Below are 26,690 nucleotides of genomic sequence, written 5' to 3' on the forward strand. Positions count from 1 at the left end.
TTAATTATTACGTCAGCATCTTATTTGTATGCCTTTGGAAGCTGTTATTATACTTCGCTCTAAATTGCTAAGTTTGAACTACTATAACTTTGGCGTTAATGGCCAGATTTCCATGAAATTCGGCGTGTGTATACGAAATATTGTTCTCTATGCTGATAGTCCAAGGATGAATGAATTTCAGTAAATTTCTAAAAGTTGGTTATACTATTAGTAAGTGTATTTGAGCATGTATCGGAATAGGACATATTTTGAGGCCTAGATTTTATCTAAGCGCACCACCCTGATTTTTTTCGGATTTTTCGGTTGGGTAGTTTCCGGAAATGAGTCCTGTCTTACTTTAGGTGCGTACATTTTGACTCCTCACTCGCGCACTTTACAATTCACGACAAAGCTAATATCAGTTGCGGAAAGTACTAATCGAGACCTTTCATTTGATACCCTACACGACTATATCCGGTGAAAAAAATTTTCGAATCCCCCCTTTGCATGAGGAGCCCCTCTTTAGTAGTTCCCATCTGCCTCCCAAATTTCTTTCGGATCGGTTTTGCCTTTCCGGAGAAAAGTGCGTGTCACAAACAGGCAGACAGTGAATCGATTTTAATAAGGTTTTGTTTTACACGTTTGGTGTTTTATTTCCATATCCTTAATTGAAAATACAAATTAGAATTTTATCTTATAATGAATAGCCCGCAACAAGGTTGAGGCCTCACTATCTAGTTCAATGCCGCGAAAGCACACTCCCTCCATAGCCAGACTCTGCGAAGGAACTTTCATTCCTTTTTCGATGTTCCTCCTTGAACCGTTGAAGATGCTTTTCAAGGGCGATACGTTTCTTCTTATACTCGTCACGTTTCTTGATAACCACCCTCAGGTCGCTCTTCAAGTCGGCTAACTTTGCTTTAGCCTCATGAAGTTTCGAATCCTGCGAGGAAGAAAGATTATGTATGAGAAGTGTACCATGCACTTGCAGACAAATTACATTTCCTACCGTAAGAGCAATAGCACGCGAGAGGTGCTTGCGATGCTTCACTTGGAACTGGATGATGTTCATCCAATTTTTTTTGTCACTCAAGGGTTTGTTGTGGAAAAGGATTTTACAGCTCTCCGGCATTTGACCGCCGAGTAATTGCGATTTAACGTCGATTTTACATAAAGGGCATCTGGACGAGTTTGATACTTCATCTGAAATCAATTTACGGAAATATTTGAATTTAATCTTGCGTCGTGGGAATAACGGAAACTTACCCTGTTCAATGCATGGTTCACAAATAATGTGTTGGCAGCTCAGTAGGTAGAGTTTTTGCGTTTTTTGCAATAAAAACGTAAAGCATCGATTGCAATGAACCCAACTTAGTGGATTTGACGCCATTTTGGGGATAAAAGAACAATTTATTTGCCGCAGGAAATAGAACGTAATCAGTTAGTCACAGTATACACTACGGAAATGGTCAGCTTAGTTGATTTTTCATGAAGATGGCGCAGGTCTAGATAGGGAGAGATGTGTTCTAAATAAACTACCTAGTTTTATGGTTAATTTGAACATTGCCGCCCCTTCTGTACGCTATGAACATTTCCTCATTTATTGAATTTATCATCATCAACGGTGCAACAACCGGTATCCGGTCTAGGCCTGCCTTAATAAGGAACTCCAGACACCCAGGTTTTGGTTGTCCTTTACCATCGGGAAGCTGCTGGAACTAGTTTTTGCCTTCGCCATATTATTTACATAATATGCTGATCCCAAGCCCGGATAAAGGGGTAAATTTGAGGTATTGTATTAAGTACTATCTTCAGTAAAATAGAAGTAAAATACTAAGATCGGGGACATCAGCAATCCCGCGGGGATCCCGCGACAGGCCAACTAAGAGAATGCGTTGATTGTCGTTACAAAAAATGCAGCAAGCCTCGACTAGATGGGTCTCTGTGCTGTCGAGAAATGAGCAAGGGTTCTGGATGTATGATCGTCGTCAGGACATAGCCAATTACTCCAAGTCACAGGGGTCGTCAATGATCCTTAACGGGTCGTTTACAATACGGGGAGTAACGTTCCCGAGATGCCAAACCTCCTAGCTGGCATAATACTTGCGTCCTAGGTGGTAGCCTTGAGAAAGTTTCTCGTTGAAGAGCGAACTACTAATGACCGATACACGGGGGGACGCACTGGGATTCCCCGGAACCATCGACAACTTCTTGTCGACGTCAATGGGAGGATGTGAGCCTAGCTCTGCTAAGGTGGTAGTTGTGACGTGTATTAGGAGCCAGTCCCTGCGGGACCATTACCCCGAGTGTGGAAATGGAGAGTGAGCTGGATGCGCTTATACGCAGCATGAAAATGCGTCGTCCGTCCCAGCGCCCAGCGAAGGACGCAGCAGGGGCTGAAATACCCGATGAGTCATCGGAATGCGCAGACGGAGAGGAGGACTCGCAAAGTGACGCGACACTTGCAGCGGAGACGGGAACACAGACAGTACCACGAAATGCTATAGTTGCGGGAAGAGGCACAGTGGAAACTGCCGAAACTAGTCAAATGGTTTCGAATATAAGTCGAGTAGGAGCGCTGTTGACTACTCTGGCGCAAGCTGAAGAAGAAAGGCTTATTACGAAATGCACAGCAGTTGTGAAGCGCATGCGATCTGCGACGTTCCTTCAGAAAAACGTCAGTGAAGGAGTGAAAAACGGGCTGATGGAGCTTGAAGAGCTTTTGGACAGAATTTCAGGCGGACATAGAGATTAAGAGAATATCCGCGGGAAGCAGAAACAACCGCGTCTCCCGATGAGAACACTGCGAGTATCAAACGGATCGCAGACAGCCCATTGTAGAGCGAACTGGGGAAAAAACGCAATGAGGAAGGGGCATCTGAAAGAGACTTCATTCAGGTACTCTCCAGGGCTCAAAAGAAGAAGGCGAAGAGGGATAAGAGACAACAATCCGCCCCGTCATCAGAAAGACCTCTGCTTAAAATTATAGCGGACACGAAGGACGGAGCACCAAAAGAAAAGGTAGGGAGAGGAAGGAGAACTAGATCGCCAGCTCTGCTTATTATGCCGACGGAAGGCAAGACTTTTGCGGAAGTCCTCAGTGAAATTCGTTAAAAGATCAAACCCGAAGATAGCCGAGCAGAAGCCTCTTCCATTAATAAAACGAAGGGTGGTGGAATCCTAGTCGAACTAGGCCCGAGGACAAAAAACAGACGTTCTGTGAAGCAGTCAAGGGGCTTCTGGGAGAGAAAGCTTTAGTTTCCAGTCTGAAACCCACGTGCTCTCTGCAAATCCGAGACTTTAACTGGCTCACAGAAAATAACGAGGTAGAAGAGGCCATTAAACGCGGATGTCCGGAGGTAATCAATGACAGAAGGGCAACATGCCGCAAATGCGGTGTGTCAAGTCATAAAGCTAACACCTGCAACGAAAAGCAAAACCTGCGTCCTATGCAGGGACCGTGGCGCATCTGATGAGGACGTTGCGTATACTGCGCGTCCAGTCTTCAGAGCAGAACTGGAAACAGCTAGGATGCGGTCAACATGATTCGCATCCTACAAATCAATATTCACCGGAGAGCAACCGCTCACGAGCTGCTAGGGTAGTTCGCTGCGGAAACCAAAACTGTTTTAGTGCTCATCAGTGAGCAGTACCGAAACAAGAGCCCAGTTTCATGGCACCCGGACAATGGCGTTGTCCGGATTCAGCGTCACCCCGACGTTCTTTCTGTGCATGAAACATTAGGAAAGTGAACACCGGGAGGTTTGTCGAAACTTTTGGAACAGGTGGGGGCGTGCTAGATGGTACTCTTGGGGATGGTGGCATTGCGCTGACACCGAGTAAATTCACTTATGAACCTGATAACGACGGCTTGTGGAGCTTCTATGCCCAGGAGAGGATCGAGACGTAGCAAATCTTCTATGTATTGGTAGACGGTGGAAATTGGAGAGCTCCGGAAGGAGTGTCACAGACTCCGCCGCTTAACACAAAGTCTAAACGACCGGGAGGAGGCCTGTACCCTAATGACAGAGTACAGATCAGCAAAAAGGCGGCTCCGCAGCGCAATAAACAAAAGTAAAGTTCGCTGCTGGCAGTATCTGGTCGACGAGGTGAATGGGGACCGGCTGATACTCGGTTGCGAACTTGTAACTCGAAAAATTGGGGCTTTGCGGAAATCCTGTTCACTTAAGAACAACCAGATGGAACACATTGTACGGGCACTATTCCTTGTCCACCCCGTACGGAATGATGACGTCTAGTTTTCTCTATAAAAAAGATGGAACAGGCAGCCCTCCCTATGAAAAGCAAGGAGGCGTCACTAAATAATACTTTCCACATGCCGAACTATCTCTTACGGATATTAAGGAACTATCTGAGGAACCGCTCTCTGCTGTATGGAACGCTATAAGGTCAAAGGAGCATGATGTCAAGTCGGGAGTAGCACAAGGAATCATACTAGGGCCGGACCTCTGGAACGCTACCTATGATAGTCTACTTAAACTCTACATGCCAGAAGAGTCATGCCTGGTCGGTTAGATGGTGCCTTTGCGCTTGTTGCTGGGCGCACTGTCGAACAAGCGCAAAGCAGACTCGGCATATTGATGCGACGGGTAAGCGGATGGATAACTACCCATGGTTTTAACCTTGCCCTGAAAAAAACCGAAGAAGTCATCCTGGCTAGAAAGAAAATTCCGACCCTGCGACCCATATCGTTCGGCGAGTTGATAATTGAATCAAACCACCGGTAAAGTACCTGGGGCAGACTCTTGACTCAAAGATGAGCTTTTTTCAACAAATTAAAGCAGCAGCGTGCAAGGCTGCAGCTGGAGTTTCGGCGTTAAGTAAGCTAATGGCAAATATTGGGGGTCCTACGTCTATCAGGCGATGTCACCTGATGAGTTTAACGAAGTCTGACCTGCTCTACGGCGCAGAGGTATTGGCTGACGCTCTTGGCAAGGAGGTATATCGTAAGCGTCTCTCGCAAGTACAAAGCTTTGCGGGTGGCGTCTGCGTACCGCACTGTCTCTGAACCGGCCGTGAGGGTGTTCACGGGAGTGATTCCCGTTGCCCTTCTTGTTAAGGAGCGTCAAGCCATATACAACCCAAAGGGAGGTGGTTACTCGTGAAGAACGGCAACGCACCCTAGACGAGTGGCAAACCTCTTGGCAAAATGAAACTAGAGATGGGCTGCGCGGCCATTGGCAACTTAGGTGCGTGATTGAATCGGAAGCGTGGTGAGGTTGACTATTTCCTTACCCAGTTCTTAAGTGGTCATGGAAGCTTTCAGCCTTACCTGACCAAGATTGGAAAGGCACGATATCCGGATTGTGTGTTTTGCAATGGAGTTGTGGATGTTTTTTTCGGCATCGGGTGGACCTGTCTACGGCGAGTGAGTTTCATTAGCGGGTCATCAAATCGTTCGACTTGTTTAATGGCATCATGGAAATTGGCAGAGGTGGCAATGCCAACACCCTATGTGCAGTGCGTGAGCTGTCAAAATAGAGAAATTGGTAGCCATTTTTACCGCGTTTGCTTTCTATTTCGGAGCTTTTGGCACCTTTTCCGAACGGATCTTGCGACTTCCTGCGTTTTTGAGTGAAAGTACTAATATTTAGCGTGCAGACTTTTGATGATAAATAACGATGACCCGCTGTTTAGGTTTGCGATTGAGAAAATGTTCAGGGTTTGAAAAATTAAGTCACCTTCCAAATATCTCAGTAGAAATTCATTATTGGTCTAATGATCTAATCTAAGTAAATCAAACACTGAATGTTGCTTTTGCTGCTATTCTTTATTCGTATTTATATAATTTATATCATTTAATAATCATACATTTTAGTATAAGTAATGTTTTCTCATATATGTATATGTATATTAAAACGTTACCTGAAAAGCGCACCTAAGTCTACAATTCAATTTCGTAAGATAACAAAGGTTTGTATTATTTAAAAACACGTCAACCAATCAAAAATGACTAAATTCACATTTTTGCCTTTCCCTAGCCGAAATGCAAAAAACATAGAAAAATTTTTGTTTCATCTAGTCTTTTCGTTCCAAAATTATAAAATCTACATTTTCATCAGTTTCAAAGGATTCCCACTTTAGCATGCAACAAAACGTCTTTTCTCATTTTCGCTCCTAGTTAAATATCAAAATATAATAATACGGTACAGGAAAAAAACAGTTGCAATGAAGTGAATGATAGTAGTAACGATATTTTCCCCGACCTTCCTCTGCAGGCGATGCATATGAAACTATATATTGGTGTAAATAAAGCGCAATTGAACAAACATATGGAGGCATGTATGCGGATTGAAAGGAGCCATTGGAATCAATGATCCTCAACTAAACGCTACCGCAGAATACAATTCTATTAGTACATAGTAACACAATGACAATGATGGCATAATAATGTATATTAAACAATAATTTCATGAGAAACAATTGACAATATCCTGACAAATAGTTTGCACTTCGGCCATCGCACCGTTACCAGTCTCCCCGCACATCAGCGTTTTCGTAATACACGCCACTTCACGAAGGCCCCATTTCTTCAATTTCTCAATGTGCTCTTCGGTTACAGGATGATCGTACATGCGGGTGTTCATGGCCGGACAGAATAAAAACGGTTTGGATAGATCCCAGGCACGTGCTGTGCATAAGAGTAGATTATCACATAGTCCCTGAAATAGAATGAAACGTTTCAAATTAGTTGGCGATAATTGTTGAAAATTGCAAAAAAAGGATAACTGAAACTAAGTAGATGACTTCTAAATACCAAACTTAGTCTATTTAGTTTTTGTCATATAAGCAATTCACGTATGACTTTCTGGTATGAATGTAATTAGACAAGCCACTCCATACTATCTTTGGGTATATCATAAGTCCACCTTAACGAATACTCCTACACTTTTGTTCTGCTATTAAAAATGTCCCTATAGATGAATCTACACCAAACTTTCCAGCCCAGGCGTTATGAACAGTTTTTCCAATCTTCCTGGGTGTTGTTTTTCGAACGAAACTTTTTGAATCTTAACTCTGTACATTTTGAGTCCCAAGTCGAGTAGATGAGAGGACAATGCTAGTCTGCGGTAAACTTTGCAAGTAGGAGGGGTAGGTATCAGTCGCCACTCCGAGGAGCCCAATCAGAGCTGTGGTGAGGCGTTGATGTCACAAACTCCTAAGACCATGACTGCTGTTATGAGAGCTAGGAGTCAGAGTCAAACCAGCTAAGATCTTCAGAGCTAGTCCATAGCATTCTCGAAGGAAAACAGCTGTTCCACACTGCAGCTAGAAATCTCTCTGAGGGCTAAATCCTTCTTGACTTGGCACAGGTGGTGATCCTTCGCAATTTGAGGTCTGCAGCTGCTAAGTAGTGCGAGTAGATTCCACCCTTGACGCCAGCTGGACACAAACTGCACCCACTGAACGATAGCTTAGAACAGAGCCCCACTTGATCAATTCGTCAGCCCGATCATTCCCCTCTATGACCCTATGACCCGGGACCCGGGAAGAGCACTGACTTTTGACTCTAGTTCGTCTGTCGTGCCAATCGATCAGAACTCACAAACTGATTTTCAATCCAAAGTCCAATTGGTTCACTAGTACGTTTGAATTTTGAATGATGAAAGAAACGTGCTCCACTCAGTGGAAAAGATAAAAGGCAACTTTACTATCAAACCCACAAAAGTAACAAGGCACATTTAATATTGCCTTATATGTCTTTAGTATCTTAGGGAAGATGTTGGAGATGGAGAAATACTATAAGTTGCTCCTGGTTATCGAGAAAGCCGATGACGTATGAGAACAGCAACATGACTTTCAACGAACCGATTTTACTGTGGTGATGCGATAAAAGACATAGTATTATCGATCTGTTCCGGGATCAAGAATTCGTTCAAGCATTGCACGATGGGGATAATGGGCGTCAAAACTACATTTAACTTGACCAATTTCGTTACTTTACGTATAATTTCCGTTTTGTGAATTATAAAAAAAGCGTTTAACATCTGTAAACGGCTTGGGTCACGCTGCTTCCAGGGCGGAGGTGAGCCAGCGTCTGATGAGTTGCCTTTGCCCTGGTATGAAATGGTAAGCCGTTTTCGGAATTTTTTTATATACAAAATACTATTATTAAATTTATTTCAGCAGATATCGATATGGGAGGTATTTTGAGGCCTTGACAGATGATCATGATTTTTTTCGGATTTTAAGGTTTGATAGTTTCTGAAAATGCATGCAAGCATTACCGAACCTTTTCATTTAGTACTCTACATGACTATATTCGATGCACACAAATGTCTGTACCAACGCCCCCCTTAAATTCAATGTAGAACGCTGCATGTTAGGACCTTCACAGTTTCCACCTTTCCACCAAATTTCGTCCCAACCAGTGCAATCATTTTTAAGAAAATTGTGTGTGATAGACAGACAGGCCTTGAACCGATTTTAATGAGATTTTATTTTGCATTGTTGTTTTCACAATCTTGGCAGATGCCGGATTTTACTTAATACTAACACTAACTACCAAGGAGTTGGGCTCCAACGATATACAAATTTAAAATGAACATGGGCTTCGGTGGTGGTGGCCGGTTGTAGGTTAGTGGGAAAATTCATTCAAAATGGTGTTCTTCTGCATGATATGATCCAGACAGTGTGGGAACCTAATGACATCATCTAGGGAAGCCTTAGATTTATGTACAATACCTATAGGTAACAATATTGTGAGAACTATTATACAACCATCCTCCATACATAATCATTTGTCCCAATTTCCAAACGGAAATTGGCAAAATGACTGCCAGCTCACGTGTTTTTAGGGCATTGTTTTCTACTTGCATGCTTCAATCCGTTTCTGGTTTGATTTCATCCCTCAGACGACTGGAAAATCGATCCCTCGCTTGCTCCCTTCTGTAAAAATAAGCGCGTAGCGAGTTGACTTGGCGGTGATGTTGTGCCACCACGTCAACCACGCCCCTGACTCCGATGTCACGAGGCAGATTCAACTGTTCCATGGCGGAATTTGAATGACGCATTCGGTATTTGGATATAGTAGTCCGCCTCTGGACGTTCTCCAGATCGGTTTTCGTCCAGGCCAATATTCCTAATGCATAAGCATAACGAACATATTCAGTGCGTTTATTTTTTCTTCCCTGAGAGATGCGGTTTCAGCACCAACCACCACCCACGTCGTAGAGTATCCTTCAGATCACCAATTCAAGCGTGGGTTCCTTGTAGAGTTTCTAGGTACTTGTAGAAGTCCACCTCGGTCATACCTTGGAAGTGGAGGTCACCAAAGCTATGTCCGCATGCGGCGTGATGACCCTTGCGGATGACTTGGATTCGACACTTGTCTAATCCAAATTTCATCCGAATATCACGGCTAAACATGTCTACTATTCGCAACAGACTCCTAAGGTGGTAATCAGTACCAGGATACAACTGAAGGTCATCTGAGTACATCAAGTGTATCAGCTCACACTTAGCACGTAGGCCATATTTTATTGCCAAACCATTTCTTCTAGAATCAATCACTAGCCAAGGAAGGAAGCTCAAAACCAAAGGAGACTCAACGAATCTATCTGGAAGATGCCTCTCCGTATGCGGATAGGCTGTGAAGTGTGGTATTCTCAACTGAATGCATTGACAAAGTGGTATGCCACCCTTCCATGATTGTTGCCAAAGATCAATGCGATACACATGTAGGACACCGATTAGCAAAGTCTGCGGGACGCTGTCAAAAGGTTTGGCGGATATAGTATATAGCGGATATAGCAACTAAAGAGATTCTTAGGCTTCTAGTTGCCCATAACTATCGCGTCGATAATGAGTTGCTCTTCGCAATCTTGTGATCCGTCTCGGTAGCCTTTCTGATTACCGGACAGAATGTTGCTAGTCTCGAGATGCACATTGACCCTTCCACTAATACTGAATGTTATTCGGTCTTGTGTCTGCAGGGACCTGCACCGTATCCTTTTTAGGGAGTGAGGAAGAATGGAAATTACTCAGGCCGACTTATGACCTGGTTTATGCTATGTGCTAACCGAAAATATATACTGGTAAACTTTGTATAGCAGAAGTTCTGCACCCGATGCCCATTAAGGCCCTCCAATTCTTTGAGCTGTTTATGGCTCGTTGAACCTTCTCTTTGGTAACATAGTGGCGTGGCGGATGCGTTTCCGAAAATCCACTCAGCATGCTGAGCAAAGACCAGGGCAATTCCAGTTCTTTGAGCTGTTTATGGCTCGACGAATCTCATCTTTGGTAACATTTGCAAAATTCATGTCCTGCATGACGGGTGCCTTCCCGATAATCCATTCAGCATGCTGAGCGGATAACTTCCAAATTCAACTCCAATATTCTTTGGTTCATTTACTGAAACTTGCAGTCCTGTCGTTCTGTTGGGATTAGCTGATGACGGCTGGGATGTGTCGGGAGATTGTGTTGCTGGGAGTGATAAAATGGTACTGGTTTGCAACCCACTGCACAATTATGTGCGTGTATTGCGGGAAATGCTTGACGAATCTCTGGTACAATGAGGGGCGGCAAGATGTTATACTTTCCCCCGCCGTTGTTATCTCGTAGTAGGAGCGGATACGCGAACCTGCTGAAGTGGTCGCCGTGTGCGTGTGACGAAACAACTGCAGCAGGCGGAACGGTCATCTTGATTTGATTAGGGGTTTCGACGGCATGTTGTCCATAACGGAAGCTCGATATAGTCACCAAGCCAGATGGACTCCTGCATTTAGATTGGGATTTTATATCTAACTGCCAGATGTGATGATAGCCTCCTCAATGAGAAATCTGCAAGACTACAAAGTGCCTGCACTTTTCCGACCCTACCCCCCTGATGCGGTGGCCTACAGCCATTTAGACTGGAGCTATCCATCTCTCCTCCTTTCACAACCGGGCCTGAGACTGACTACAACTATTTTGTATTTTCTTAATTATATTTCATTACGTTTTTTTTTATTATTTGCGTTTCCCTAGCCTTTGTAGCCCCTTTGGCCGCTTGAATCCTTTTTTTAAAAGAAGAGAAAAAAAACATTCTATGAATTCATCTAAGTAACCTTTTAATTTGAGGATCCCTTTTCCTATTAGCCCTCTTAACACTTTAAGGGACATCTTTGATAATTATGCCCGGAAGATGCCAAAGTAGGATGTCGAACTCAAAGGCGCGCTTCACTAAGATTCGAAGCAGGAAAAACATTGTTTCAGGTTGCAATCCGCCGAGGGTCTTCCTTCTTTATTCAGATCATGAGTTTTGTGGCTCCACATGTGCAGTCGAGCCTTTTTTAAGGTTTCGTGTGAAATAAAACCTTATTAAAATCGATTCAATATCTGTCTGTCCGTCTGTCTGAACGGCTGAACAGATTGTCACAATTTGATGGGAAGATATGGTCTGTATGTCCCTTTATATGCAGCGAGTGCGGCATTTTGTGTTGAGTTCGAAGTGGGGTTCCCCATGCATGCGAAAGGGGAGTATCAATTTTTTTTATCACCGAACATGGTCATGTCGGGTATCAAATGAAAGGGCTCGATTAATGCTTTCCGAAACTGATCTCATTTCTGATACTGAGTGAAATATTAGGGAGATAGGGCTCAAAGTTTGAACTTCAAAAATGAAACAGGTCTCGTTCTCAGAAATCTGAAAAAATCACAGTGATGCAACTATATGAAATTCAGACCTCAAAATACATCCCATTCTGATATCTGCACAAATAAAATTAATAATAGTATATTAACATGTTTTTGAAATTTACCGGAAACCCCGATATTCTTAGCTATGTACGAATGGAAAATCGTGCATAGAGAGTTTCTCACATAAGATGAACACAAAACCTTTATACCCGAAGCGCCCAGCTCCCCGTATCTCGACTTGTTTATTTTTCCCATTTAGCATCGCGTTCGTTTGCATAGTGACACGCGTATTTGAGGTTCACATACGGCCCCAAGTTTTGGATAGGAAGACATGCAATTTTAGATAATGATGTCCGAGGAACTGAAATACCGAAAAGGAGCCTTATTTCCAAGCTTAGTTAGCCCAGAGGCGTGCAAGCGCTCGTCGGCGAGGTACTTTAGTAGAATTTTATCCACATGTTCGCAGACTTTCACGACCAATTTCGCCAATTCCTTTAGGTTTTGGGATAGCTCATCTCTCGTGGTTGACACTGATCTATCCGAATAGTCACTTGGTCATTCCGCAGATCTGTAGAGTCATTGCAAACCGCTCTAACCATTATAAAGGAAATGATTCTAACATGGTATTCAGAAAGTCTGAATCTATTTGAAAACTTCGTAGAAAAAGAAGTCGTGGAGAGCAACATTTCCAAATTTGGGATTGATTTTGTTGTGATTCACTGGTTTGCGTTTTTTAGTGTGAAATATTTCTCCGAATTCTTTTACAACAAACAAATGATTTAAGTTATGGAATAGAGTAAAAATTGAATCATTTCTACCTGGAAAAAATAGATTATATGAAGTTCAATGCCAGCACCAAAAATATTCATGGAACGAGAGCAATTCGTATGCAAATCAGTGATATTAGCCACCTGTGATGAGTCAGTTACTTTGGCTACGAATAATCAGCGCAGCTCTTTCTATATGAACAAGATACTCACATACTTGCTGCAGGCGAGTTTTAAGCTTACCTAATAAAATCAGTTAATTATGGAAACTACTGAGTCTAACAACGTAGCCGACCGGCCACGTGTAAACAATACAAATTATAAATAAACACAAACCAGCGGAGTCAGCCTTCGACTTAGTTCAGAACATCCGATTTGAACTTGATTTTGATGCGTCTCCATTTGGGGTTTTTGCATGGAAAATATAATCATCTGCCACGCGACTGTTACACATTAACCATCACATGTCGTCATCATGATAGCATTTTGCTTAACGACTGCACTTTACACTTTAGCAAATGCTCGGAATTTCGAGCCAATCTCTGAACTCTGTGTGCCGTGTTAGCATTCATTCAAAATTTTGCATGAATAGACTTGATCTCACATATGAGTGCTATAGATTGCTTTGCGGGTGCGAGCAAAAAGATTGCACAGTTCAGTGCTAACTCGTTTTATTGCATTTCATTTCCAAATGAATATTTGAAGAAATGATAATCAGAAATTTGCTTTTTTTTCAGAGCTAATTCGTCTTGATTGTGGTTAAGTAAGCGAGATTATTTTTAATATTTCAAATGGGAGTTGGCTGGCATTAATTAGAGTATAAACATGTTGAGTAGTTGATAAGTCTACACCCAAAATGATAGATAGGGAGTGTGTTTGGGTGCTTTAAATATGCAAGTTGGCCAAGACTTTTTTTAATATTCTTATCTGGTCGAATATGTTAGAAGTCATCATTTTGAATGTGAAAATTCGTGGAAGTATGTAAATGCAAAGATCATCCTTATAATCCACTTCTTAACGACGTACGTTACGTTTCATTGCAATCGGGAACTATAGATACAAACTTGATTACAATGGAAGGTTCACATGAGAAATTTCTTTAGCAAAAACAAATCTTACCGTTGCCATTTTTGCAAGGGAATTAGCGTCGAGCGGTGCTATAACCATTAAATCCGCCCATTTGCCTAATTCAATATGAAGCACCGGATCACCTCGTTTATCCCACATCTTCCATTCGTCATCGTCTGTGAAAATTTGTATGCCGAGTGGTATGTCCTTGGAGTCGAAAAAATGTTTAGCACGTTCTGTAACGATTATTTTAATCTGAAACGATAAGTTAAATAAGAGTTGTAAGAACACGTGTCTGTCTAAGATAAAAATAGTATTTAAGGAGCCTTAGCTATGTTAGTAAGTTATCAGTCGATAGTGATGATGTCGGGGGTCGCCAACTTAGCGTCCACGAGCAGAGTTTATTCTAAGCCCCAGACTATCCTAATCAATCAGAAAATGTTAAATAAATTTTCTTAATTATATGTTCCGGAAATATTGGATAACAAACGGAGCGAGCATAAAACCAACTAATAATCACGAATATCGTGTCAATGTTCGGACCGTTTTTAATTGGAAGCGGTAATGATGGACTCCACTTGAAAATTCATTAATACCTATCATTTTTGCTTAGAAATTTTATGATGCATCAAGATTGATTATGGAACACAAGCTTCGTATTTCGATTTATCTATTGTATCCAGCAGAAGAGGAGAGATGAGATGGAAAATATAATCATAACAACCATCGAACCAACAGGTGAATAACGATTGAAAGTGGAATCTTATTCTTCGTCGATCTTGCCCACTGTCTGCTCAGTGCACGTGTCCGACCTATCGAGTTTAAGAGTTTTATTTGGATTGCGTTTGATGTTTTCAATCATTTTGGATTTCTGGTTTGATGACTTTTCATTTACAGTTCGAAGAATGGTTTCTGGTTTGTAGTGAATTGCTTTTGAGAAAATCAAATTGAAGTACGAAAATTAAATGGGTGTCATTAGCTGAGCGTTTGTCTTTCGATTTCGTTGTCCCGGGTTCGAATCCCGGTTGCATCACAGTCGTTTATGTTTGACTTTGTGCTTATCCCACTACTGTAGGCTTAGCACTTGTATAGCATTCACTATGATGATAATTCAACTGAGACTTAGTCTCATTCAAAATGAAATAGGAAAAAATAACAATAAGAAAGGGAAGACTGTCTGGATATCCTGCACTCCGCAAGGGAATGAACAGGAGTCACGAAAAATAGATACAGTAGGTTCCGTTAAGATAACCATGTTCAATTTGATTTTTTCATAATATTAATATACTTTGCTCATAACTCGTGTTTAACGTTGACTATTTTTCACGTGTCTACCATGTCCGAGGAGGAGGGTTTGAGGTAACATATTTAGAACTATCCTCAGTAAAAAAAACCTTTACTGGGAAAGGTGAGAAAAACTAGGGGTGGACGCTCAAGTCACCGGCACCGGTCTGTGAGGCAGAATTAGCATGTAGGAGTAATCGGAGGAAGGAAGACATGATTCACCGCGTAGTGACGCTAAGGGTGTGTACAGCCTTCAGGATAATCTCAGGCGAGGCAACGTGTGTTATTGAATCTACCCTAAAAGAATACAGAATACCAACCGCGGAATGACTCAGAGAGGGGCCGCTGGATCCACACTCTGATTCCCCGTATTGAGGAGTGGATTCAGCGACAACACGGCGAGATTAACTAGCATCTAACTCAATTCCTGTCAGGTATGGTAACTACAGGAAGTAAAAAAGGACAATTAACGGTTTCGGCGTACAGGAAGTATCTGCACTGATTCAGGTTGGATGATTATCCCTCTTGCCCTGAATGTGGTTGCATACCTGAGGTAGCACAAGGCACAAATACAGGAAAAGTATTGTCAGAAAGTTAGGTAGAAGGTAAAGGGTTGTCAGAGAGCTTAAACTTCTGATATTTACATTCATCACGTATAGAAAATGGTGAACTCTCCGCAGCATTTTAGACAGTAAAGTTGAATATCCCCAGATGATCATTAACCTTTTTGTTGTGGTTTTCACCATAAACCTGGTTAAACTATATATTATAACTGCATTTTTAGCGTTAGCCTTTGCAAAGTGCAACAAGTGTATGCAAATATACTGCGAGAACAGTTGATATTGCGGAGATTTTTGGTTATCCATGTAGAAAAACCTTTTATGGAAACACATACTTGATGCTTGAAAGGCCGTGTATTTGCACACGGAGTTGGGCTTATTTTGGAAGTGTTTGGTTCTGGTCAGTCCAAGGGAATGATTTTGACTCCAGCAAAAAAAATTGTGAAGAGTTCTTGGAGGCATCCTCCACGGACTATGCCACACTCAAGCTGAACTTTACGAGAAACTTTGCTGTGGACCTTCCAACCAGGGCAAAGTGGAAGACCGGCGGCGTGTTGCAAGACTATGACACGATATTCTTTACGGACGGATCAAAGATGGCCTATGGAGTCGACGCGGGAGTTTTCTCGAAAACACACGGTGTATCCAAGTCGTATGGTCTCCCAGGTTTCGCCAGTGTATTTCAGGCGGAAGTACTGGCGATATTGGAAGTCTGTGATTCGAGCCCCAAGCGTAACATTCTGACCGACAGCCAAGCGGCCATCAAGGCCTTGTACTCAACGACGACATCTTCCCGGCTGGTGAGGCAGTGCAGAGACGCGCTTAACCATCTGGGCGGCACGCTCAAAGTCACTCTCCTCTGGGTTCCCGGGCATAGGAACATAGAGGGAAATGAGCGGGCTGACGGATTGGCCAGGCAAGGCTCTGCTCTTGGCAGTCCCTCGGCGAATACAGTCAGTGTTCCGCTGGCAGCTGTCGAGGGTCAAGTCTACTCGCACTACCTAGCAGCCGCGGGCCTGAGATGGCGAAGGCTTACAAGCTGTGCCAAGTCAAGGAGAATTTGACCCGCTTATAACATAGCCCGATCACGAGAGCTCCTGTGCCAGACGCGTGCAAATGCATTCAAGATTACGGCGGTCTGCACGGGGCACTGGCCCATAGGGGACCATGCCGCTAGGCTCGGCATACCCTACAACTCGCATTGCCGAAGCTGCGGAGAAGGAAGGGAAACCCTCATGCACTTTCTCTGCCTTTGCTCAGCTCTGGCTAGAGTCAGGCTGCGGACACTGGGTAAACCATTCTTTGGAGACCTCAGAGAGATTTCTAGCTGCAGGGTCAGAGAGCTGCTTTCCTTCGTGAATGCTACGGGCTGGCTCTGAAGATCCGAGCCGGCTGGCCCCAGCTTCGCTGCTCCCATAACAACAATCACGGTCTTAGGAGTTTGTGGCATCAAAACGATGCACCAAAGCGCTAATTGGGCTCCTCGGAGCGGCCACTGATACCTACCTACTTACCCTCTTGGAGGCAAAGACTTGTTGATAATGTGGTGCATGGTAATAACTTTTTAGTGATCGAAGTGGAATAATTAAACTTGTTTCCAAGGTGTTACTTGTGAAAGTTTGATATTAGAAAGTTAGTTACATCATGTGTGGAAACTTTTAGAATAGATATTCTCAATGTGCAATATAACGGGATATTCTATTGTAGGGACGATTCTGCTTGCGGAACATATTCAGATAGGAAACACTTTCATGTATGAAATGGAAAGTTATTGAGAGTATCATGAAAGAGGAATTAGCCCGCGCGATCTTATATGCTATTTTAGTGTTTAAATAAACAGGATGACGCTCTTTGTTACATCTTATACCAAACTTCACATGAGACTCTGAGAAAATGGTGACGTTTAAAGGCAGTCTGCGATGGGTGATAGAAATTGGAGTACCGTAAAAGTGCTTGCGACGCTTGATTCACAAATGATTATTATGATTTGCATGAAGGTTAGTAAAGCAAAAGAACTTTCATTGCAGACGCAAGCTGTTACATAAGCTGCAGTCTTGTTAACTAACAGCGTTTCCGTCCACCATAACTGGGATAACTTTACCATACTGCATCCTGCCTAATCACATTTTTTCGTCAAGGTATATAACTACCGTTTGTTAAGAGGTGGCCTAATTTGATTATTATTCCATCGTTCCAATATTCCAAACATGCATTGGAAAGCTGCTGTCATTGTGCGTCTTTTTCAGTAAATGTCATTCATTTGTAGTATAAATAACAATATTTTTTTTTTCATTCAAATATGTCGAACTTTGAGCCTGGAAGAGTGTTTTTGCGGGGAGTTCTTGTTCATTATTAATATTAAGAAAACTGGTGCCGAAAGTCATCGTATTTTGGTGGAAGTTTATGGTGAACATGATCGATTTAAGAGTGGTGATTTTGACTTGGAAGAAGAAAAACGTCCTGGGTTGACAAAAAAGTTTAAAGATGAAGAATTGGAAGCATTACTCGATGAAAATTGTTGCCAAACACAAAAAGAGCTCGCAGGATCTTTTGAAGTCACTCAAGAAGATATTTCAAAACGTTTAAGCAGTCGATGAAAGGCGATTTTGCATGACCGAAGTGCTGTTGGAACGCCACAAAAGGAACTCATTTTTGAATCGGATTGTTACTGGTGATGAAAAATGGATTCATTATGACAACCCCCAGCGCAAAAAATCATATGTGAAACCCGGACAACCAGCAAAATTAACGACAAAGCCATCCATCGCGCGAAGGTTATGCTCTGTATTTGGTGAGATCTGAAGGATGTGCTGTATTATGAGCTGTTAAAACCTAGTCAAACCATCAATGGAGAACGCTACCGAACACAATTAATCCGTTTGAAGAGAGCAATAGCCGAAAAACGCCCGAAATATGCGTTGCATTTTGACGAGGAATTAAAGAAAATTGACGGCAACATTGCGAGCAACATCACAAGACAAGCCTACAAAAGTACTAGAGGCGTGAAATCCAAAATCACCTTTTCTATAAATAAAAAGCGGGGCAATCATTGGGAACGAAAGTAACCCCCTACACAACTTAATCGCCAGAACTCTATTGCCGAGCATAATGTGATGTCTGGAAGGCTCCGTGACTTAGAGAGCTGGTCCAACGACTATATCGTTACTACGGATGATCTCAATGGTTATGTGGCTAAAAAGGCAGATGGCAACAGGTGCCTCGAGTAAAAGGGTCTGCAGCTTGAAGTTAGATGGAGAACGTATAGTTTATTTTGTGGACATTTAAACGACAGGCAGATGGCGGGAATACACCCAGTAGATTTCAACGGAAGCATTTGTCCTTCCTTCGCTTTCACAAACACTGCCAATTTTTGGAGAAATTCCACCTGACGGTGCTATAGAAGCCGAAGAAGCAATTAAATGAATGAAATCGCGGAAAGCAATAGAATGACGGCATCGTAGCTAAGCTCTGCAAAGTGGAGAGCTGGGACCCAATACTCTGTCTTCACTCTTGAGAATCAGGCCAAGTTTGTCAAGAACTGTGGAACTACTGACGCAAAACAGGCTGCACGGTTCGGTCGTGGAGTGCTTTTGTGCATTTAAGATGCTAGTGCCAGAGGAACTTGACCGTTGGATTAAATTGCTATACCGCGTTCCGAAAAAAAAGTTCCAAGTGTGACATGTATATCAAAGCCGATTCGTGTTGCTGTCGGTGTTCATCACGGAAGCGTTCTTGTCACTCCTCTTTGTTCTTATTATGAAAAATGATACATGGGACCGTTCTGTCCTGTTCTTGACAAGTGACGTTTTGATAGCGTCTCATAACAAAGCTGATCTTGAGCAAAAATGCAATAATGGCCTCATATAGCAGGTTCTGAAACAGAACCTGAACAAAGCATAATTTTTGACGATTGATCCTAATGAATCCGGGAGCATTACTGTCAGCGAAAGTGACATGCCTAGAACGCTTGCTGCGTTAAATATCTCGGATAAATGCTATTGTGGCAAATTGGCATTGACATAAAAATAAGTTGGATTATCAACGTAAAAAGGAAACGAACACTTTCACGTGACAATGCATGAGAAAATAATTTTGATCATACCGTGCTACCTAATTTAATCGTATTCGAGGTCGACTAATTGGAGCGTTAGGAGTTCTATCATCCCAATAAGATAGAAGGCAAAGAAAAAGAAGAGGAAACTACTCAAGGAAGAGCTGCTGATGAAGGGTATTGCCTTTCGCTACCAAGTCAACATTCTGGACGAAGGGGTATTTTGTTAAATTGTTAACTCACATGTTTAGATGTTCTTCCTACAACCCGCAAGTAATGTAAGACTTTACCCTTGGGGAGCGAAAGGAAGAATATTCTAAAGAGTTATCATTTTCCGTATTCCAATTGCAATTGATTTTTGTCCTTAAACTAACATTTTCGATTGTTTCATATTTAGTTTTTTACTTGAAATGTTAATTGCAGTTTTATCTAGTTTTTTGCTTGTTTGCCTCCTTGGTATCGTTTTAAACTAGCGTAGCGTTCCATTTCTCCTTAGACTTCATTAGTTGAACCTACACGAAGTTTAATTTATACATTTTCATGAAAATTGTACGAAGAAATGTCACCTTCGCTCGCTTTAATCTTGCTCTTATTGTAAAAGATAACAACTGGGATGTGGTTTTGCTCCGCACGGTACTTCGCTCAAGTTAAATTTATCTCGCGAAGCGAAGGATACCGTGGGGCCTTCTGCACCCATAACTGCCGTGGCAATAATGGACGACGCTTGGTGACCGCATCCAGCGGGTTGGCGTGAAGTCTTTGTGGCTTCAGCGACTGCCGAAGGACACAAAGGTGGTACTGAATTGTGCTAATGGCAATAATAGGAGAGAGGGATGCGCACCTCGTTATGGTGTTTTCCACGAGACTGGTCAAATGATGGAAATGCGGAGACAAATGGCTGCTCTCACGGCTGCGGAATTCTATGCATTCGAAAGGGTCGACTAGAACACGTTCAACATCTACCTGACAAAAGGTGCGGTCGGATAGTCGCGCACCGCGGTCCACATCTATTTCCGGTGTGTGCTATCACCATTGCAGATTTACACCCAGAGCCACTAAATGTGCGATTCCATGGACGTTTATCGCTACACAACAAAAAACTAAATTCGCTGAGGGACGTCGACCCGAAGCGCAGCAACACGGAGTCCGACAGTGTACGATCCCCGCGCAATTTTCTAGTGGCCACAAGCGAGGAAGTTTCGATTCCCGACGTCACCAGATCCAACAGATTATTTCCACAGAAGCTAGAATTAGCGGCAGCAAACTCCACGTCCATAAATACATATGACTAAAGATAAGTAGACGTGGTTCTTGATTTGCATCGAAACTTTTCGTAGTACTTCATTTTGGCTGACATCAGTATCCCCATATTAGGCGCAAATTTCATTGCCACTATGGGCTGCTGATGGATATGTGGTATATGTCCCTGGTTCACCTCACAATCTATCTTAATCTTGCTCAAACAATAACAGGATGTTGCCGATGCCTGGAACATTACCACCGAATATAGTATATCTTCAGCACCACATCAATACTACTGGCTCTCCAATTTTCTCGAGGGTGCATCCTCTCTATCCCAGAAACTCGCTGTTGCGTGGAAGGAGTGAACAACTCCTTCCCAGAACTGTTCCACTCCATTCCATCTGGTCCGACCTTGTGGAAATTACAGACGATTCCGGACCGGCATTCCATTCCTCTCATCTAAAGCTTTGTTCATTACTTAGCAAACTGTCGTGTTTTCTCGACCTTACTACGAAATCCCTGTAGCTTCCGAAGATATTCTAAAGTCAGTAATTTGAACACCTTTCACACGGACGATTGGGCTGTGTAATACGGCGCAAATCTTGCAGAGATTTATCCACTTTGTACTTAGAAAGTTGGACTTTTGTGTGATCTATTTGGGCAAGGTTCTGGTCGCTTTTTGAACTGAGTCTAGCAGCAGATGAAATTTCTACATTTAATCACCCGTGATGGCATACAATCCGACTCAGACAAGGTACAAGCGATCGCAACTTTTGCCTAAGACAGTAAAAACCCCTAACAAAATTCTTGGGCATAGTAAACTACTACTACCGTCATTTCCTGTCTGGGACTAAAGTGAAGGAATTGCGGGAGGTGCTGTGGTTTTTAGAAGCCGTCCACGCGTTTCATGCTACATTTTTACCATTCCCACAACATGATTCCTCCCAGGACCTCTAGCCGTGTTCGTGGATGAATGAGGCATCGCAGCAGGCGTTGCTCTTTACCAGAAGGCCAATCAGAGCTCGCAAGCGTTGGGTTTCTTCTCGAAGCAGTTGAATTCTGCTCAACGGAACAACATCACCACCATCAAATGCTTCCGTTTTTCTCTTGATGGTAAGTTGGTTTCCTTGCACCGGACTATAAGCTTCCCACTTTTGTCTTACCCGACAAAGCGTCCTCTCGCCAACTTCGTCACTTAACCTTCATTAGCCAGTTTACTTTGAACATTCAATATGTGTCCGATAAAAACAAATTAGTTATTGAGCTTTGTCTGGGATCTCAGGCCACCAACTCAGCCTTAGTTGATTTTTCGGTAACTTCAAATACAACTTCAAGGAGTTCTCTATCTTTAGCTCGCCTTGCTTTATCTCCGAAAAGGGACAAAGGCCATATATTCCGGCCGCTTCCGTATGAAAGTATTTCGCTCAGTGCATGATCTTGCGCACCCCAGAATTCGGACAGCGAAACGGCTAGTCGCTAACAAGTATTTCTCACCGTCCATGAACAAAGACGTCAATTCTTGGGCCAGAGAGTGCATCGCATGCGAGAAGTTAAGGTCACTAGGCATGTTAAGAAGAAAGTAGGGGGTTTCCTAGGTCAACAAAGCGTTTCCACACCATAAAGCTGCAGGTTACAGGTTTGTGCGGTGGCCTGCCACCATTCCTCTGAAGGACATTACAGTCATATACTGGAGCTTTGGTGTTCCAGTTGCGATGGTCACAGACCAGGGAATACAGTTTGAATTTGCTCTCTTCTAGAAGCTCGGAACATCATCGGACAACTACATTCCAATAGGATCCCCGAACGTTTTCATCGGCAGGCAACCATCCGTCCTGGTCGCATTCGTTTTGCTTGACCTCAGTAAATTCGCCCGCAAGGAATTTCCTGTTAGCTCTGCTGATCTAGGGTACGGGAGGAACCTACGATTTCCTGCCGACCTGACACTTGACAAGAGAGACGGTCTTGGAGAGAGTACCAAGTGTACAAGCTTAAATCCGCTGTTTTTTTCTCAAGAAAAACATATTTTTTCATAGGATCCAAAAAGAAAACTTTTTTCAAAATTCTGGCCCTTGCTATCTACACATTTTTTCCATCTCTCTGGTAAGTTATGGATACCATGCTAATACAATTGTTAATCTTTCGAGGCAAACCACTCATCAAGTCATTTTCAGACGTCTGCGTAAGAATCGAAATGCTGTTCAGCAAGCGAGTGGCCCATCGATGAAAACAGATGTTAATCGGATGGGGCCAGGTCTGGTGGATAAGCGGGGTCCCACCCCATATCTCCTAGTTGAGCGTTTCTAAGTAGTTTTGAACTTTTTTCGACGTGTGCGATAAAGCATTATCATTGAGGAAAATCAGCTTTTCATGTCTTTGCTGATATTCCGGCCGTTTTCATTCAGAGCACGATGCAATTTGATGAGTTGTTGGTGATAACGGTGGCCATTAACAGTTTCACCAGGTTTCAACAGTTCATAGTAGACAATACTCCGCTGATCCCACCACACGCACAGCATCGTTTTTGCAGAAGATGTCGTCGGTTGGCCGGCATCAACCCACGATATTTTTTCGTTTAGGATTCTCGAAATAAATCCATTTTTCTATGCCAGTAACAATCCGATGCAAAAACACCTTTCTTTTCTGTCTGGCAAGCAAGATTTCGCATGTGTTTTGGCGTCGCCCCATCTGTCTATCGTTCAATTCATGCGGCACCCATTTTCCGATCTTTTGAATCTTACCCATTGCACGTAGACGTTTGGTCTGATACGACCTGATTGCTCTAGATTCACTTTACGCGGTAATTAATGAATGTACTTTCGAATACTGAAGTGCCGCGAGAATGTTAGAAAAAAGAAAAAATACATCGCACTGGAAACATACTTTTATTTTTAACATTGCATCAAAATTAGAACCTTTTCATTGAAAAATCTTATGTCAAATCTAATTTCAATTTCAACAACATTCGAAATAAATTTGGAATGTTGGTAACCCCGTTGCGCCACATCACTCCGCCCCCAGATGAAACCTAGGGGTTTCAGCGACTGAACCCAGAACTGCGTTCCCCATCATTCGGCGAAGCGAACGCGACGTTGATTTGGCGCGCAAACGGGCTTCAGCCTGGATAAGGAGATATTCTTTTTACGTTCGTCTTTTTATCTCGAGCTGGAAGAAATGACCTTCCCGCTCGAGAACACGGTACGGGCCTTCGTATCGAGGCTACAGCGGCTTCCGGACAGCATCCGTCCTGACCAGGACGTGCGTGCACGTGTCCAGCTCCTTGGGAGTGTGGACGAGTGTCGGGTGGAAGGTGTGGCTTTAATGCGGCGAAGGTTGTCTTTCAGCAGACGCAGCAATCCCGAATCTGTGAGACCCGATCTCTTGCCGAAGACCGGATCACTTGGGAGCCTTGGGTTCTCCCCGTATACCAGCTCCGCGGGGCTGGCAGCAAATTCCTCTCGGCGGGTTGTTCGTAGAACGAGAGGCAAGACCTGAGTCCAGGACGGATCGTCGCGAGCCATAATGGCGGCTTTCAGCGTCCGGTGCCAACGCATCCCATTGGATTGCGGGTTGGTAAGCCGTAGTTCGCTGGCGTTTGAATCCTAGGAGTTTGCTAACTCCAAATTGCATTCCCTGGTCAGTGACGATCACTGCAGGGACGCCAAAGCGAGGGATCTACTCTCGACAGAGGGCTTCGGCCCAAGATTGCGCCGTAATGTCCTTGAGCGGTATTACCTCATGCCATCGCGTAAACCTGTCGATGATTGTAAGGCAATACTTGTAACCGTGGGAGTCTCGCAAAGGGCCTACGATGTCCAGGTGTATGGTGTGGAATAGCTTGGTAGTGCGGGGAAATGAGCTTACTTCTTTTCTTACATGCATGGAGACCTTACACTTCTGGCATGCGATGCACTCTCTGGCCCAGGAGTTGATGTCCTTATTCATGGAGGGCCAGAAGTATTTGTCGGTGACTAACCGATTTGTCGTCCTGATGCCTGAATGCGCTAGGTCGTGAACCGCGTGAAACACTTCCTTGCGACAGGTGGTCGGGGTCCCTTTTCCGAGTATTCGCAGCAAAGAGAGAGGTTCGAGCCGAAGATGGGCAACTCTCGAAATTTATATTTGGGGTTGGATTTGAAGCTCTGAAGTACTGCGTCATCTACCTGCGCCTTGGCGATAGCCGAGAAGTCGAGTAAGGCGGGGATGTTAACCTCGGAGATATGTGACAAAGCGTCAGCAACTATGTTGTCCTTGCCGGATACGTGCTGTATGTCGGACGTGAACTGGCTTATAAAGCTCAGGTGTCGAAGTTGACGAGGGGACGCTTTGTCGGGCTTTTGTTTCAAAGCATATGTGAGAGGCTTAAGGTTCGTGAACACTGTGAACAGCCTGTCTTCTAGGGAGAAGCGGAAGTACTTGGCAAGTACACGGCGAGCAGTTCTCGATCGTATGTACTGTAGTTCCGTTGAGCGGGGTTTAACTGTCTGGAGAAGAAGCTCAACGGCTGCCAGACTTGGTTCACCTTTCGGTGAAGAGCAGCGATGTTAGAGGCATCAACAAAAACGGCTAGGGGTTCATCTTGTCGAGGAAATGCCAAGAGTGTAGCATCAGCTAGCAGTTTGACACGGTCACTGACGCCATCTGTAAGCAAACAGCGGATTTAAGCTTGTACACTTGGTACATTGTTATGTCTGTTACGGGAGACCGTTGCCAAATTGAAGCTGCCTCCACCATCTCGTCACGCGCAGCCAGTGGCCAACGCCTCTAGGGACCTCCATGTGTAAACCAACATCCTGGTGACTGGTGCCACCCGTAAGCCGCTGTAGTCACCATATGTGGGCCCCTAAAACCCTTCGATCGTGGAGAGTACTCGTTTAGGCTGGATGTCGGAGGCAAGCCCAAGACGATTTCTTTAGACCTGCTGAAGCCTTTCTTCGCGGGGCAAACGACCACCAAGTCGCAAATAAAAAATTTACTGCAGTGTCCCCTTTATGGCTCTGAGTGTTGGCCGACTAGAAAAGACAATGAGCGGCGTCTTGCGGTAGTGGAGATAGAGATTTTGCGTCGGACTAGTGGTTCAATATGCTGTGATCACAACCTCGATCGATATCTTGTTGCACCGCGGAAAAATTATGAGGGTGTGCTCGATTGCCTGGACATATGTGTTGAGTGTTTGAGATGGGGTAGAGGCAAAGTCTCTGAACACTCAGAAAGGAGTGGTCTATTGTAGTCGCTCCCCCTGTGCATGGAATTCGTGCTGAAGAGAACTTACTTGCTAAGATTGATCTGAAAACCAAAGTTGATGGGATATCAGTTCATGCCTATGACCGAGAAAAATTGCACAATCGATTGAGATGAACCAAACAACTTTTCAATAGAAATTTTAGCCAATAACGGAGATCCTCTTCAATTGTTTCTTCTCTTGCTGAGTCAATTTAGCGATGAGTTGACCAGCCTGTGCCTCCTCTGGGTTCCCGGACACGACAACATAGAGCGACAATGCTTGTCTCAAACAAGTGAAGGAGTATTTGTTGCCACCTCTGATAGTCCACGATTTCTTGCCCCGCCGAGAAATTTACTTTGATAACTTCTCATGACGTCAATATCTGATAATCAGACGAATTCTGTATTGTATATTTTACGTCGGAATAATTTGTTAGTCACACACAAGTGAACTCCGCAGCGTAAATTTAGGATGGAAAATTACGAAAACCTTTGGTATTAACTGCTTTCAGTTGGAACCCCAAACAGCAAACTTATCCCGAACTATTTAGAAAATGAGCAATAAAAATCTAATTTGATAAAGGCTCCAGCACGCGACTGTGTCGCGCTTGAGAGCCACTGCATCACCGTGACGACCTCAGATCGGCATGATTGCAGCAGCACTGATAACTGCCCGGATTAAAGTCGAGTGTGAAGTGTGTGCAGTTGGCTGGAGCCGCACTTGAAACGTTTAACATTACATACCACAAATTTATAAGGTGATTCGCTATCTAGGAGTAACTTGATGAGGGCGGGCAGCTTAATCGTGGCCACACTTCCGGTGCATCCGATGATGATGTTCTTCGTCGGTTTACTCATCGTGTGCGGTGTTGTGGCGGT

At 43.6% G+C, this 26,690-nt stretch overlaps 2 protein-coding genes across 2 annotated transcripts; both read right to left on the minus strand.

Annotated features, from left to right (window-relative positions):
- Positions 1-695: 695 nt before the first annotated feature.
- LOC119656087 (RING finger protein vilya-like) lies at positions 696-1,416 on the minus strand. The gene is made up of 3 exons (XM_038062390.1): positions 1,246-1,416; positions 989-1,182; positions 696-922 (listed from the first exon to the last, which is right to left on the minus strand). The coding sequence occupies exons 1-3, from the start codon at positions 1,367-1,369 to the stop codon at positions 719-721; spliced, it is 522 nt and encodes a 173-aa protein (XP_037918318.1). The 5' UTR covers positions 1,370-1,416; the 3' UTR covers positions 696-718.
- Positions 1,417-5,751: 4,335 nt separating this feature from the next.
- LOC119654259 (phosphopantothenoylcysteine decarboxylase) lies at positions 5,752-26,690 on the minus strand. The gene is made up of 3 exons (XM_038059524.1): positions 26,556-26,690; positions 13,506-13,709; positions 5,752-6,662 (listed from the first exon to the last, which is right to left on the minus strand). Exons 1-3 carry the CDS (start codon positions 26,667-26,669, stop codon positions 6,411-6,413), a joined length of 570 nt encoding a protein of 189 aa, XP_037915452.1. The 5' UTR covers positions 26,670-26,690; the 3' UTR covers positions 5,752-6,410.

Source organism: Hermetia illucens, chromosome 4 (assembly GCF_905115235.1).
Source record: "Hermetia illucens chromosome 4, iHerIll2.2.curated.20191125, whole genome shotgun sequence".
Lineage (NCBI taxonomy): Eukaryota > Metazoa > Arthropoda > Insecta > Diptera > Stratiomyidae > Hermetia > Hermetia illucens.

What these genes read in the sequence shown, in the direction of transcription:
- LOC119654259 (XM_038059524.1), bottom strand. Translation starts at nt 26,669, where the DNA reads ATGAGTAAACCGACGAAGAACATCATCATCGGATGCACCGGAAGTGTG. An exon ending in AATCACCTTATAAATTTGTG is followed by an intron (nt 13,710 to 26,555) that starts GTATGTAATGTT and finishes TTATCGTTTCAG; the next exon opens with ATTAAAATAATCGTTACAGA. An exon ending in CCCTTGCAAAAATGGCAACG is followed by an intron (nt 6,663 to 13,505) that starts GTAAGATTTGTT and finishes ATTCTATTTCAG; the next exon opens with GGACTATGTGATAATCTACT.
- LOC119656087 (XM_038062390.1), bottom strand. Translation starts at nt 1,369, where the DNA reads ATGGCGTCAAATCCACTAAGTTGGGTTCATTGCAATCGATGCTTTACG. An exon ending in TGAACCATGCATTGAACAGG is followed by an intron (nt 1,183 to 1,245) that starts GTAAGTTTCCGT and finishes AATTGATTTCAG; the next exon opens with ATGAAGTATCAAACTCGTCC. An exon ending in CGCGTGCTATTGCTCTTACG is followed by an intron (nt 923 to 988) that starts GTAGGAAATGTA and finishes TCTTCCTCGCAG; the next exon opens with GATTCGAAACTTCATGAGGC.